At 35.0% G+C, this 14323-nt stretch overlaps 2 protein-coding genes across 5 annotated transcripts in view; one reads left to right on the top strand and one right to left on the bottom strand.

The window, feature by feature from the left end:
* Positions 1 to 724: 724 nt before the first annotated feature.
* On the top strand, positions 725 to 6370 carry LOC128244018 (uncharacterized). Its single transcript, XM_052962036.1, has 8 exons — positions 725 to 730; positions 848 to 992; positions 1523 to 2130; positions 2626 to 2716; positions 3103 to 3169; positions 3627 to 3763; positions 5001 to 5094; positions 5743 to 6370. Exons 1-8 carry the CDS (start codon positions 725 to 727, stop codon positions 5831 to 5833), a joined length of 1239 nt encoding a protein of 412 aa, XP_052817996.1. The 3' UTR covers positions 5834 to 6370.
* Positions 6371 to 7521: 1151 nt separating this feature from the next.
* The window catches only part of LOC128243076 (zinc finger protein ZFPM1-like), a 46034-nt gene continuing 39232 nt past the window's right edge, over positions 7522 to 14323 (bottom strand). For all 4 annotated transcript variants that reach the window (XM_052960583.1, XM_052960585.1, XM_052960584.1 and 1 more), the window contains exon 6: positions 7522 to 13993. In XM_052960583.1, coding sequence (XP_052816543.1) covers positions 10986 to 13993 — 3008 coding nt within the window. In that variant the 3' untranslated portion in view covers positions 7522 to 10985. The remainder of the gene's footprint in view (positions 13994 to 14323) is intronic.

Below are 14323 nucleotides of genomic sequence, written 5' to 3'. Positions count from 1 at the left end.
GTGCATTTTTCAAATTTCCGTGAAGAATCACTCAAGTTAAATAAGTCCTACTCAATCATAAAGCAGTACTTATAACCCTATTATATTATAAGATAAAGATAAAAGATCTGAAGATTGATTGGGTAAAAATCATCACTATTTAAATAACGCACACAATTTACAACTCTATTCATTAATGATGTCACATAAAAAGTTATTATGTATGCATGTCAATAAAAATTTTAAATCAGTTAAGGCGTTTTGTATTAAATGTTCACTTAAATATTGGTGATAATAGTAATACAAAAACGCACATGCAAACAACAATATTTTGGCACCATTATGCTCTAGTCAATTGTAACCACGGCCCCCCAGGTCCGGGGGTATGCCGGGGAAATGGGCCATGTTTTTATCTTTCAGGTGGCCCCGCAGTGCCGGGTGAATGCGGTAGTTTTGTCTTTACGCCAAATATAGCGGGGAATGGGCCTTATCTTGAGTCCCTTGGGTGAGGGGGCATTTGGCGGGGGTTTCACGAGCAGTTCGTCCCCGCAGGGCGGAAACTTTGCCCGGGCTTGGCTGGACCGAAAGTCAAAGTCCCCGCTATTCCCCGGACCTGGGGGGCCGTGGTTACAATTGACTGGTGCATTATATAGAGACATAATTTCGATAGTCAACAGACAACAAGACCCATTTTCACTGGATATGACTTATTTTGTGCATTTCATTATAATGCATTTAAGATATTATGAGGGTGTATCAATTATTGTAAAAAGGACATTGGAAGATTTTATTAAAATTATAAATTTAAATATTAAAATTAGTTAAATATGAAAAAGTAAATAAATGTAAATTTTCAAATCCATTTCAGGAACTGAGAATGTCTGGGTGTCTGTTTCACGATGATCGGGACATGTTTGATCATATGCAGCATGATCTACAAAAAGCAAAATGGTTACCACGGAAACATGCGCACCGGCTTGCCATGGCCGTGTGCGCTTGTAGGAAAAACAAATGTATGTATTGTTCTTGACTATATCCTATTATATTACAATTAAGTAATTTTCAACCAGTTTTTGATATCTTATAACAAAATGAAGTTTGATTAGAGTCTTAGAGGTTTTGTTCTATAAACTAAATTCCTGTTTTTAAGCAAAAATTGGGAATGGGCCTGGCTAAAATTCAGTTATGAATATTTGAGCACATAAATGCTTCAAGTATTTATTTAAAAAATAATGGAAGATTGACATACGTTAAGAAACAAACATGAGTATAATATCATCACAAACAATCATTTAATAGATTGATTTATTATCATTATTTTTTAATTGTTTTTGGATTAAAAAATGACTAAAAATTAGGAAACAATAATTATCTTTTTGATTGTGAAGAATCCTCTTCTAAGAAAGGTTGGAAAACCAAATTTATTTGAATTGCAAGGAATTGTATTGCCTAATATGGTGCAATTCTTTCATAAATGAACCTTTGGCCAAAACATGTATGTACTAAAATCTGAATGACAATTAACATAATAAATGTATTCCAGCTTCATCTCCAAGTGAAAAAGAGTTTAGTGATGTGAAATCCAGAAGCCAAGACACATTGAATCTCCTTGCCGAAGATTCGGGTTCGTTTCATCCCGCGTCACACAGTTTTCTCTGCGATGCAATTGAGTCAGCTAGTCCTACTGATCACAGTCGTTTCATGTTGATGAAGGTACTTGTTCAAGCGCAGCAGAATGATTGGTCACTCTTGTTCAGACAGAATATCTGCTCCAATAAATCCATTTCTGAACGAGAGATTCAGAGAGAAGTTAACAAGAAGAAAAAGCTTACAGAACAACAGAAGGAAATCATAAAACAGAAAAGGATAAAGAAAATGAAGAAACTTGATTCAACTGAAATAACTCTGTCAATATATCCAGGAAACATGAAAAAGCTTGAAAAGGAGATTGGAAGTGGCTTGCACCAGTTTGCAAGAAAAAAGGACACTTACATTGAGTTTCAGGCACAGGTTAATTCTGTAAATATGGCTGCAAATAAGCAAAGCACTGTATTAAAAGTTTGGGGTAATCTGGAGGACGTATCTTGCCTCCACTCCCTGCTTGAAGCAAGTGCTTGCAAGGTGCAGAAAGAAATGGATGATCTCAGAGAAGTAGGTGGTTGTTTCATATATAGCTTGTTTAGTTTGGTTAACGTTATAGAGTTTTTAGCTTGCTGCTTTAAGAAAAACATATTGAGTAAGTATTGTTGTAACCTAAGTTAATTATGCTAATAACTATGATAAGAAAATTGCTAAAGATATTCACATACATTGGAACACATGGTTACCTTGACAATGTTCTGATGATATTTGTAGCAAATTGCAATTTCCATAGAGAAAGGATGTGTGTCTCTGAATAAATAACTACCGGTAAACAGAAAGGAAAGAACTTCATAGGGAAATACTTACATAGTGTTGTCAATTAAAGAAAATATGTTTAATCATTAGTTATATTACATAATTTACCATACTGATTAAGTACGTATGCATTTGAGATTTAGTGACATGTATGACAAAATATTGCAATTTCAATCGAAAAAACTAGTTCTTACTGTGGCCACCTGGCATATTTGACTAGCAACTTCATTGTTACTTTTGTATTTTCAGGTAAAAATTAGAGCAATGTCAGAAAAGAAGAAGCAAAAAGCCTTGAATCGTATAGTAGCTGAACAAAAGGATCATGTATACAGGGATCTCGGTACAGTGTTTACTTAAATACATTGTCATAGTTAACTTTTATCAGAAACAAATATACATCTCTTAATAAATTGAGCTCACCAAAAAGTGCCTATGGTGATATCCCATTGTCTTTTGCACATCACGTTGTCCATTTTCCAACATTTTTCTACTCTTGTCAATTGTGTGCATTACCCACACATATTAAGATGATTTTTTTTACTGGATATGTATACCGAATGTGGACCCATGTTTCTACTCTGAATCTAGAAATGGATTTTAATTAAAATAAGATTCTATAATAAATAAATTTTAAACCCATCAAATGTTAAATACATTGGCATAGACTTTTATGAAGGGTACATAGTATTTCATTGTGTGATGACTTGCTGGTATTTTTTTTTGTAGTTGAAAATTCAAAGGAATTGAAGGAAGATGACTTTGTTTTGAAGGCTCACAAGTCGGCCAAGAACAGGTACTGTATTTATGGTTTAATTGGTAATACACCTATGGATGATTTGCAACTAATAATCATTATAATTATACTGTTGATAGTTTTGATTCGCAATGTTCGTAATGTTTATATGAAAAACCACAGAAACAAGCTCAGTAGCCAAAAGTCCTGATTAAAGTAAAAAGTAAAAGGTTAATCAAAGTATCCATTAACTTGAGGAAACTTAATAATAAAACAAATGATTATAAACTAATAGGTAAACCCCAAGTACTTCAATAATAAGTTTTGCAAGTTTGTCAAGATTGTGAATATGGGCGATTGGCTGTCCAAAATCGGCCTGGAACCAACATACAGTTCCCTGTAGGCTTGCTGCCTACAAATAGGGAATTTAATAAAACTTCCAACTGATTTCATAAACACTCATCCGTGCAAATATAAAAAATTTTTTGTATAACTTTACATTATTGTTGTTCTTCAGCAAGGGCAAAGGAAAAGGTAGTCACAACACAAGGCCGACCACAACAGTGTTAGACGGCGGTCACTGTCTCCATTGTTACAAGCCGTTCCCCGGACTGCATGACACAACCACCTGTAAATACCATGCCGGCTATAAAGGTAAGAACGTACAGACATATTCATTTGACTAGAAAATGTATAATTTCTAGTCAAATATTCGAAAAATAAGTGTGCACGCATGAAATACTTGTTTATGTGCTCATTCAGGGAAATGAATAGCTACATGTCTCTTAAACAGAAACAAACCATTATCATCTATTGCAATGAAACTTTAGTGTTATAGGTAGGGATGGGTAATGTTGGAAAAAGGTATTGAATCATTTTAAAAATATCATATATGCTTATTTTCATCATAATGATTTCTCTCTTGACCATCTCCTTTCTTGTTTAACACCTGATGATAATGATTAAAATGATAATTAAATGTCTTTGACTAACTTGGTGTGTTTATCATAAGCAATACCAAAACTACAAGTAAATTCAAATGCATTATTATACAAGTGAAATATGATTATTTTTTCACATTTAAAAACTTGTGGACGAATCTGTTTGTCAAGAGTTATTAAAATGCATTAACGATACCAGATAAATGAAGAAAGACAGATATTGATATTCTGTCAATGGGTATCAATATGTATATTGCTTCTGTTCTGTAGCACAATATTGATATTCCGTCTTTGCATATTGATACAAATTGTGTCTGTTCTGTAGCACAATATTGATATTCCGTCTTTGCATATTGATACAAATTGTTTCTGTTCTGTAGCACAATATTGATATTCCGTCTTTGCATATTGATACAAATTGTGTCTGTTTTGTAGCGCAATATTGATATTCCGTCTTTGCATATTGATACAAATTGTGTCTGTTTTGTAGCACAATATTGATATTCCGTCTTTGCATATTGATACAAATTGTGTCTGTTTTGTAGCACAATATTGATATTCCGTCTTTGCATATTGATACAAATTGTGTCTGTTTTGTAGCACAATATTTTGATTTATTAATATTATTGCATAACCCTATTAATATGATGGCAATTATTTGAAATATGCCTTTATGAATTAATTTAATATTATATATTCTTTTGTTTAGAAAATTATGTGTTTTTGTTGTGTTGTTGGCTGTTGTTGAACATATTTACATGAAACTTGGAACACATGTTCCAGTATATGTGTAGCAAGGGACATAACTGACTTAATCATTGTAGAGTTTTGTCTCGTTTGACTGTAAAACAACAAAAGACGAGCATGTGTCCACTCTGTGGGGCTCTTGTTATTTACTGATGAGTACCTGGGAATTCATTCAATAAGAGAAATTTATCTCCTCTTTTCAGCGGAAGATGAAATGACGGGTGACCACAGATGGTCATGCTGTGACCAGTTTGTGGACACTGCGGCTGACCATTACACACAACACAAATCGACAGGGTATGGCAGACTTAAATCACATGTCCTTTGGAATAAGCAGTTTTCAAACAAACAGTAAAATTTAAATCCGAACAAACATTCCATGAAACTACATGAAATGCTCTTTATGTGTATCATATAATTATAGTGCCACTGTCTCTGAATTTAGTTTTGCTTTATAGCATCATAGCACATGTAGAGTGCTCAACTGTGTCAATGGTCATTGGTTTGATCCCACCAATTGCATTTTACAATAAGTGCATCCCATTACATTGAACGTACATTCTACTCTGTAAGATTGCAATTCTGTGGAACTAGGCTAGGTCACTAAATCTTTTAGTTGTGTTATGCGTACATGCAGATGTAGTAAGTGTACAGTAAACATTTATTTTACAATGATTGTGAGGAAAGTTATATTGATTACAGTAATGCCATGATGCTCCCATAAGCATGATGTTGCATGAGACAGGGTTCTTAAGTTATGTTGTGGAGGTAACTGGAGTAGCCAGAGAAAATGTGACAACAAACTAAATTCACATATGACCAGGCCGAAAATCGAATCAAAACAACTTGGTGAGAAGTGGGTGCACTAACGTTTGCTGTGGTCAACTGGACACATGTAGTTGATAATTTCAACAATATCAAAGTGTTTTTCCTGTCTTTTTGCAGGTGTTGCGAGGCAAAGGTGCACAACTGGCGAACTCATGAGAAGGCAAAAGGCAAGGATCATGACAAGAGCAAGCTGTACTCTTACCACTAAATCCAATTGTCATCAAGACTTCATTTGTGGCTTATACCAATACTTAGGTTGGATTTTCTGATCTGGACTGCATGCTTAAGAATGATATTTTGATCATTCCATTGACATTGCCTCTGTTTTGACGGAATAGTGTAAAGTCTCATGTTGCTTGCAATTAAGGACAAAAAACAAACAAAAAGTTAACTATGTACAGAAACATTGCCATAGAGTTGCTGTAATCGTTTTTCAGTTTTAGGAGTTTTTCTAGTGGATTAATAATGTATGTCAATATACATAATTACATCTATTATTTTATATTACATGTATACACTAATGATATAAGTATGTGTGTTGTATAAATATACTGCCTAACACTGAAAAAAGAATCACTTTAAAAGATAATTTGACACTTCAGTTCTTTCTCACAAATGTTTATTGTTACATGCGATAACTTCTGTGTATAATATGACTTGTTGTTATTATTTTAAAATTTTGTTATGTTTATTTTTGCGATCTTTTACATCATTGTTCATTTGTGATACATGTCAATAAAATGACAAAAAAATAATTTGTTTTTTTAATTTGGAGCAAACAACAGATTTGTTTAAGTCCACTGTTTTTGAATCACCAGCGAAGCACAGCCGGCATGAGGAATACTTGCATGTTATCAGCATTGTAGGTTTAACCCTGTCATTTCCAATTGATTACTTTTGAATAATATATTGTTTAGTCTTTAAACTTGCTTAGCAAATTGGTTATGGTCAGTAAATAACAGTAGTTAGATATTCATGAGAGCTCTGGTCTTTACTTAAATCAGCCAGATTTGCCCATGCACGACTTGAATATAGGCCTTGAAATGCTTGAAAGGCCTTTTTGCTAGCTTCTGCATCCCTAGCAAAAATACTAAATGTTAAAGTAGACATCTTTATATGGAGTGTTGTGTATTATTGTATTGGTTGTTTCCCTTTGTCCTTTGTTAAACATGGTTTACTGATTGCTTCCCTTTGTATGTGAGTTCAGTATATTACCAAAAAAGTCATGCCAGTAGAGCATAGGCCCTTGTTGGCCTCTTGTTTCCAGATTACTAAGGGGGATAACTGACCATTATTAAGTAAGTCATGGGTTTTACTACAATTAGTCATGTGTATATTGCCACCGTATTTTAGTAATTAATTTTATGCAGGTTTCTTAATACTCTCTTTATTTTGCTTAGCTGTGCGATATATTGCAATTCAATTCACTGGGAGGCTTCTCTGGATACAAGCGTTCTACCCGACCTGGCAACCAGTTTTAAAAAAAAAAAAAAGCGCTTAAAGTGCTGTCAGTTAAATTACTTACTTGAAACAAAGGAAAAGTTGGTCAATGGCTCTGATTGATAAGCACGAGTCTAAATTATGAATTTGCTTCTTTATTTCTTGACTTGTTAAATGTGCGTGTGTAGAGTTAATATACCAATTGGTATTTTACCATCTTCCTTTCTTTCTAGATTCTTTGATCAATGTAGGACTCTCAGTCATTGCAAAGATGCAAAACTTGCATGATGATAACAACAACGCCAAGGCCATTGCAATGCCTCAACTTTTTTTTATCTCAAAGCAAAATTACCAACAACAACAGACATCACACTTGCAAGCCATCTTTCTGTCGTAATTTATTAATTTTACCACTGTTTTAGTGGAAAGAAAAGAAACAATTAGAATAATTATATGTTTATTTTTTTATAAAATCAGAACAAAATCATAGGTATAATAATAATAATAGACATGATACAACATTTGCTGACTTGGACTGAATACATAACAACAACGCTTCCTCAAAATGGAAGATAACTCTGGTATACATAGTACAGAAATAGCAAGGGGCGTAATTCCAGATGAACTATGGTGAAAAACATGCAGCATTTTTTTTGAGATTATTTTGGTGTTACTAAGTTTCTATTGTTTTAGAAATGTGTCCACATATTTTTTATTCAACATATAATCTTTAAAGATATAACTTTATTTCAGGACCATGCAGACCATTTTTTTAATCATAATCTTAGGTAGAGGGTCATTTTTTGGTATGGACATCAAATGTCTCCATTGCTCCCCTGAAGTTACGCACCGGGAAAGTGTATGAACTGCCAATTGCACGAAAGACTAGAGAAAAGTGTGTACAAAACTAAACAGAGGTTAAGTCAGCATCGACATATTTAAATAGCAATCATGTGTATGTCTGTTACAACGCAGCATGATTATGGTTTAATGCAGACATTTTGACTGTGCGGACTAGATAGAAGTGCCTGACTGAACATGATGTTGATAATTGTTAATAACTATGAATTTCTTTTACTACCTGGAAGTAAGAATGCTGATGCTAGTAATCTATTTACTACAAACAAAACTATACAGAAATTATAACACAGAAAACATGTAAGAATTGACACTTTGATACTTTTAGAAAATATCATTTTCATATTCATTTTCAAAGACCTGAACTAGCAGTATGACTAAAATCATTAAAAAAAACAGAAAAACATGCATTATTTTAAAAATACACAAATGTGACTGGTGAAAACAGAAAAAATCAAGAGCGCCGTCAAGCTAACGCGAACGCTTGTCTATTGTTTTGCTAAAAATGGGGAATAACTCAACAAATATTTAAGCTGGCATTATGGGCCTAAAGGAAATTTTGTGTAATGTCTCGGAAAACATGTTGCAAGTTTTTTTTGAACATCTTGAAAAGCTTTTGAGTTATGGTCATGGTTAATCTTTTTGCACACTGAAGTTGCCATTGAAGGCGCCGACGGCCATGTTGCCAAGGCTAAGACCATGTTTAATGTTTTTGCCCACTGACCACTTCGATAATAAGCCGAAGACAATGGCGCCATGGCTATGACCATGGTTATTAATGTTTTGCAAACTGACGACTCTGATGAAAAAGCCAATGACAATGGCGCCATGGCTATGACCATGGTTACTTAATGTTTTGCAAACTGACGACTCTGATGAAAAAGCCGATGACAATGGCGCCACGGCCATGACCATGGTTACTGAATGTTTTTGCAAACTGACCACTCTGATGAAAAGGCTGATGACAATGGCACCAAGGCTATAACAATACCTCCTCTATTTTACAAGCTAAAACTAAAAACGTACATGACTGTCGACATAAACCATAGAATGTAAATAAATTAGAACACAATGCAATGCTGAATTACAGACAAAAGTGAAACAAAACATTAAAAGCTACAAACAGAATTATAATACATTAATAAAGTAAAGTTGAATAGGATAATTATATTCAACCTATTACGGCAAACATTCTGAAATGTTCGGCATATGGCACATATGAAATTTTTTATTTTGAGACTTATATGATCAAAATTTAGAAAAGTAACGGATTCAAATAAAAACATAATGCCCTACTATACATAGCTGAATAGAAAGCAAAAATATCAGATCAGTTATAAAATTATTCTAAATGGTATTAATTGTACCATATCAATAAGATTTAAATTGTTGCTGATCAATGTGTTGAATACGTGTTAGGGCCATCTTACCAATGAGCATATTGTAAATTTATTATAACTCTTTATTCTTGTTAATAATGAGATATATTTTGAAAGAAATTATTTGGCTGGAACAAACCCTCTATGGTTATTAAGATTTTCAAGGTAAAAAATTTAATTATATTTCTAATAGGCGCTTGGTATTTAACGGAAATTCATAATCTTACGATACATTGTTGTTTTTTCGTTGATAATTTGACCCTGCGGCAACTTAATGATTACTGATAATGTGAAAATCAATTTACTACAGAATGAAACAATGAACAGTTTTGGCTCTCAACAAAAAATGATGAAGGTTTAGTTAACTAAGGGCCACACCAATTTTTTATGTCCTACAAATTTAGCTGTAAAAAAAATGGAGAAAAATAGTAAAAATAAAAATACATTTTTCCGATTTTGTTTATAAACAGGAAGGGAGAAAGCTTAACCATTTTTATGCATAAGTTATTATTTAGAATGATAATTCTCAATAATCATAACTTTATTCTCTCTTCTTAGTGTAATTGTTACAGCAAATACTCAATGGAGTATTCATTTTTATACGCCTGTATCAGTTTTCTGGGAGATTTTAAAGATATAATTATTATAACACATTTTTCCCATTGTTCGATGCAACATTTTTTACAAGAGTGTGTTTTCATATTTCTTTGCATTTTCTTAATAAATTGTGAGAGAAATCCGTCGAACAAAACTTCAATTTGGTGTGGCCCAAACATCACAGGAAAAATATTTTCTTTTTCCATTAAAACAGTGTGCACAAGTCAAAACTGATAAAGCTGTCATAGAAAAATAAAAAAGTATCATTTTTTTATGACATGGAATGAACAATAGCACAAGGCATAATCTAGCATAAATTGACCTGAATGGTTTAATTTAGTTTTGTTGAAGTTTTTTTGCTGAAACTCTAAATCAATTCATAAAAAATCACTGAGACACTAAATCAAAAATTTAATTACTGTTTTTCATGAAAGTAAATACTTATAACAATGCAAAATGATGATAATTTTTTGCGTATAGATTTGTACATGTAAGTATGGGTAAAGAAAAACTTTGCCAAATTCTGGAAGTATTTTTAATAATTTCTTTAAAAAAAGTATATTATTCATTCATTACATTATGGAGCAAAAGGAAAAATGAAAAAAAATCTTCAAACTATTTGCTGTATAGTCAGGTTGTCTTTAGCCTTTAGGAATAATTTATATCAGGATATAGCAGAAACACAATATGGCACAACTTTCTATCAAAAAATTATATCACAAATTACAATGTATCGGAAACACTTGTCTTCAAAGAGCACTATAAAAGCTATACAAGAATATTTTTAAGAATTAATATGATCATAAATAACTATGAATGAAAAAAACATTCTTTGTATCCTTCAGTCTACGAAAAAAATATATTTGATCAATAGCCCACAACTGTTTGCCAAAGAGCAAAATAAAAAAACAACAACATGTTTCTCGAAAGAAAATATTTCTTATATCAATTAACAAAATGCATGTTTTTATGAAAAAGCATGCTGTAAAACTTAAACTAAATACAACTAGCTGTTGTAAGAATCGTGAAGAAAGTGGTCTTTTATTTAAGCACAAAAAAGGTTACATAACACTAAACTCAGCATAATTAAGCAGTAGCAGTTGGACTCTCTCCCCCATCATTTGTGTTTCTTGCACTACAGTAGTATTTCTTGTGTGTTAGGAATGATGACAAGTAGGTAAAGTTTATATCACAATGTTTACAGTACTTTCTGCCTGGTTTCTCGATGGGGCTCACAGGGGCGGGGGGACTCATCTGGAGGCCCGCTGGAGGAATAAGGGCCAGAGGAATCCCAGTAGGGAAATGGAAGGGGGCCAACATTGCCGGGTGGTTGTACAACAGAGGCAGGTTCTGCAGTTTTGGGGAATGCGGTACGCTGATTTTTGGGGACACTACTGGGGTTCTTGGACTAGTAGGTGGCGGGGACTTTTTAGGAGTCACAGGAGCTGCGGGAGGGGACATTTGCTCCTGCTTTATGTTCATTAAGTATCGAGTCTTCGGGTCTGGGGAGGTAAGTTTAGTGGACAGCTTGGATTCTTGTTTAAGAATGTCACTTGCAGGGGAATCAGAGTCTCTATTTCTGTCACTTTTGCTGATATTTTGACTGGAAGGGGATTTGGGTTCAACCTTCACAGCACTTTCTGGAGACATCTCTGGTCCAGGTGACTGGCTTGATTCATGGTTGTTTGACAATTGCTGTTTCTTAGAGTGTCCTGAAGCAGAGTCTTTCCTCTCAGATCTTAATCTTTCATTTATGGGACTGTCATCTCGTAGAGTTTTTGTTTTGGTTGGCAGATCGTTTTCCACTGGAGATCTTGTTTCCCTAGCAACCGGAGAATGTTTATTGATTTCAGATTCTGAATCACTGGACTCCTTCTCAACTTTAACCTCAACATATCCTGGAGTTATATTGTGTGCACTGTCTCCATGCGAGGGGTCACTCAACAGTTTATTATCCTGACTAGACATAGAGTTTGTAGTTTTTGAACTCTCCACTGAGCATGACCTTGACCTGTCACTTGGAACATGACTGTCATGTGACCTTGAACTTTCATTTTCTGTGGGACTGTTCTGCTCACGTCTGCTTGTTCCAGGAAATTGTTCAGGGTGTTTTGTTTGCATATGAACTAACAAAGCTGTCAGCGATTCTGCTACATACTCCGAACAGTGCTCACATCTTAAACTTTTCAAATTTTTCATTGCTTCTAGAGCTGCTATTTCATGCATTCTGAGATGGATAACAAAGTCACTTACATTTGTAAATGTCTGACCACAGGCTGCACAGATCTGAGTCATCAAATTCTGCCCTAAGAATGGAACCATGTTTTCAGACTTTTCAAATGATTTTCTTGACCGCCTTCTCTTGTAGGGTTCATTTTTCATTCTAATTAATTCAGTTTCAACATCCACAGGGCCTTTATTTTCTGTCATTCCGTTTCTCTGAATTGGAACTAAAGGTGGCTCCTGAAATTCAATCATGTTATCATCAGTAAATTCCACCCCACTTTCCATATGGACTTTCCCATGCATTCTCATTCCCCGAGCAGTGTTGCCACGATATCCACAAAGGTTACATTTGAACGCTTTTGTCGGGACATGAACCTTCATATGTTCAGAGAGTCTGTTTTCAGTCTGGGTAACGTAGTCACAGTACAAGCAGCGTAAAAGAGGGGCAGGTGACATTTCACCCATACAGATGTGAAGCTTAAGCAGACGGGCTGAACTAAAATCACCTTTACAGTTCTCGCAATGATAACTGGATCCATTCAAATGATTTCCACCATTTTCTGACTCTTCTTTTTCCCCAGCGGAAGCATTTTCTTTCCCATGAGGACAATAAAACTCTTTGTGGGCTTTCAATGTTCCAGCAGAACTAAATTTGATCTTACATGGAATGCAGAAATATTTATAACACAGATCTTTCCGAATGTCATTATTTACAGTTTGTTTACTCTCAGTTTCCACTGGCTTTGAAACAGGTTCCTTAGTAACGTTTTCCTTTGACACCACCTCCTGTTTTTCCAAAGGTTCAGTTTCATCTACCTCAATTTCTTGGTTATCGGAATCGGAAGCAGAATCTTTGCTAGCGTGCCTTCCTGAACAATAGTGCTCCTTGTGTATAAGAAAGTTCTCGTGTTTATAAAACACGATGTTACACTCTACACACCTACTAACGGACTGTAGAGGTGGGATCGGTTTCTTGTTCACGAATTGGACAGTCTGGTTGCCTAGCAACATCGAAGGGTGGAGAGATGGAATGTTGAGAGGAGTTTTGGATCCTGACACAGGAACGTCAGCTGATTTTTCGTCACTTAATTTAATTCTTTTTGAAGCAGGGCTTAGCTGTTCATTGGGACTTTTTAGTTCAGATTTTAATGATGTTTCTGCTTTGTTAGGGGAAACAGATGGCTTAGAGTCCTCTGACTCTCTCCTGCCTGGTTTACTCAGATCTAATGGCTGGTCTTCAGAAACCAAGGAAACAGTTTTACTCGCAGTAGCTTGCTGAGCACTTGCAAGAGCTTTATTAAGTTCCTCTTGTTGGGACTTTGCAAGCAGCTCTTGTAATAGTAACGGAGATTGCAATAAAGGGTTTGAAGCCAACAGAGCTGCCTGTAACTGTCCTTTAGCGGCTAGCAGCTGAGCCTCAGGGGATACTGGAGGAGACTTAAGGAGTTTCATAGCCAGCTCACTGGCTGTATGCAAGTGGTTGCTTGCCCCTGGTGAGGCCATTTCACTGTCTGAACTCTTGTCCTTTGAAGACAAATTAAACCTGCAGTAGAACTCCTTGTGGCCTCGGAAAGTGTTTACTGATGAGAACTGGATCTTACATTCCTTACAATACATCTCATCAACACAAGCGGGAGATACTGAGAGACGCTCTGACTCTGTACCTGAGTCCGTGTCTATACTATGAGAGGTCTGATGTCTGTGGAGGGTGGAGAGTCTGTCTGTGGAGAATGTGCATATCTTGCAGCGGTACACCTCGCTCTGTGGGGAATTCACTTTCAATGAGGTCTCGGAGTCAGAACTTTGGTCTCCATCACTGGAACGCTTAACACCGCGAGGAGACACCTGTCCTGGACTTTTCTGGGATCCTGGAAATTGAATAAGATAACTTTAGAATACAAAAGAAAATGCTTAGTCTAATTAGCAAATGCATCATGATTAAAACAGGCTACCACAAAAATCTTTTTAAATTTACTTATAAGTTTGTGATAAGGACTGAAAATGGTTACTCTAAATCAGTATATACTGGTTACCCATTAAAATAAATTCTATAGGTTTCCCCTTGGTATCCTTTTGTGTCTTGGCATTAAGTTCTTAAAAAATATCAACAGCAAGAGAACAACTGTGTCAACAACAACGCTGGTCTGCTATGTTTTTCAGTCAGACAAGGGGCACAACTCAACAGTTATTAAAGCCAG

The sequence above is a fragment of the Mya arenaria genome, chromosome 8 (genome assembly GCF_026914265.1).
Source record: "Mya arenaria isolate MELC-2E11 chromosome 8, ASM2691426v1".
Taxonomy (NCBI): Eukaryota; Metazoa; Mollusca; class Bivalvia; order Myida; family Myidae; genus Mya; species Mya arenaria.
This window is presented reverse-complemented; position numbering and strand designations above follow the sequence as displayed.

Excerpts from the sequence above, each read along its gene's own strand:
- LOC128244018 (XM_052962036.1), top strand. Across the intron at positions 2,131-2,625 it reads AAATGGATGATCTCAGAGAA|GTAAAAATTAGAGCAATGTC; the intron begins GTAGGTGGTTGT and ends TTGTATTTTCAG. Across the intron at positions 2,717-3,102 it reads TCATGTATACAGGGATCTCG|TTGAAAATTCAAAGGAATTG; the intron begins GTACAGTGTTTA and ends TTTTTTTTGTAG.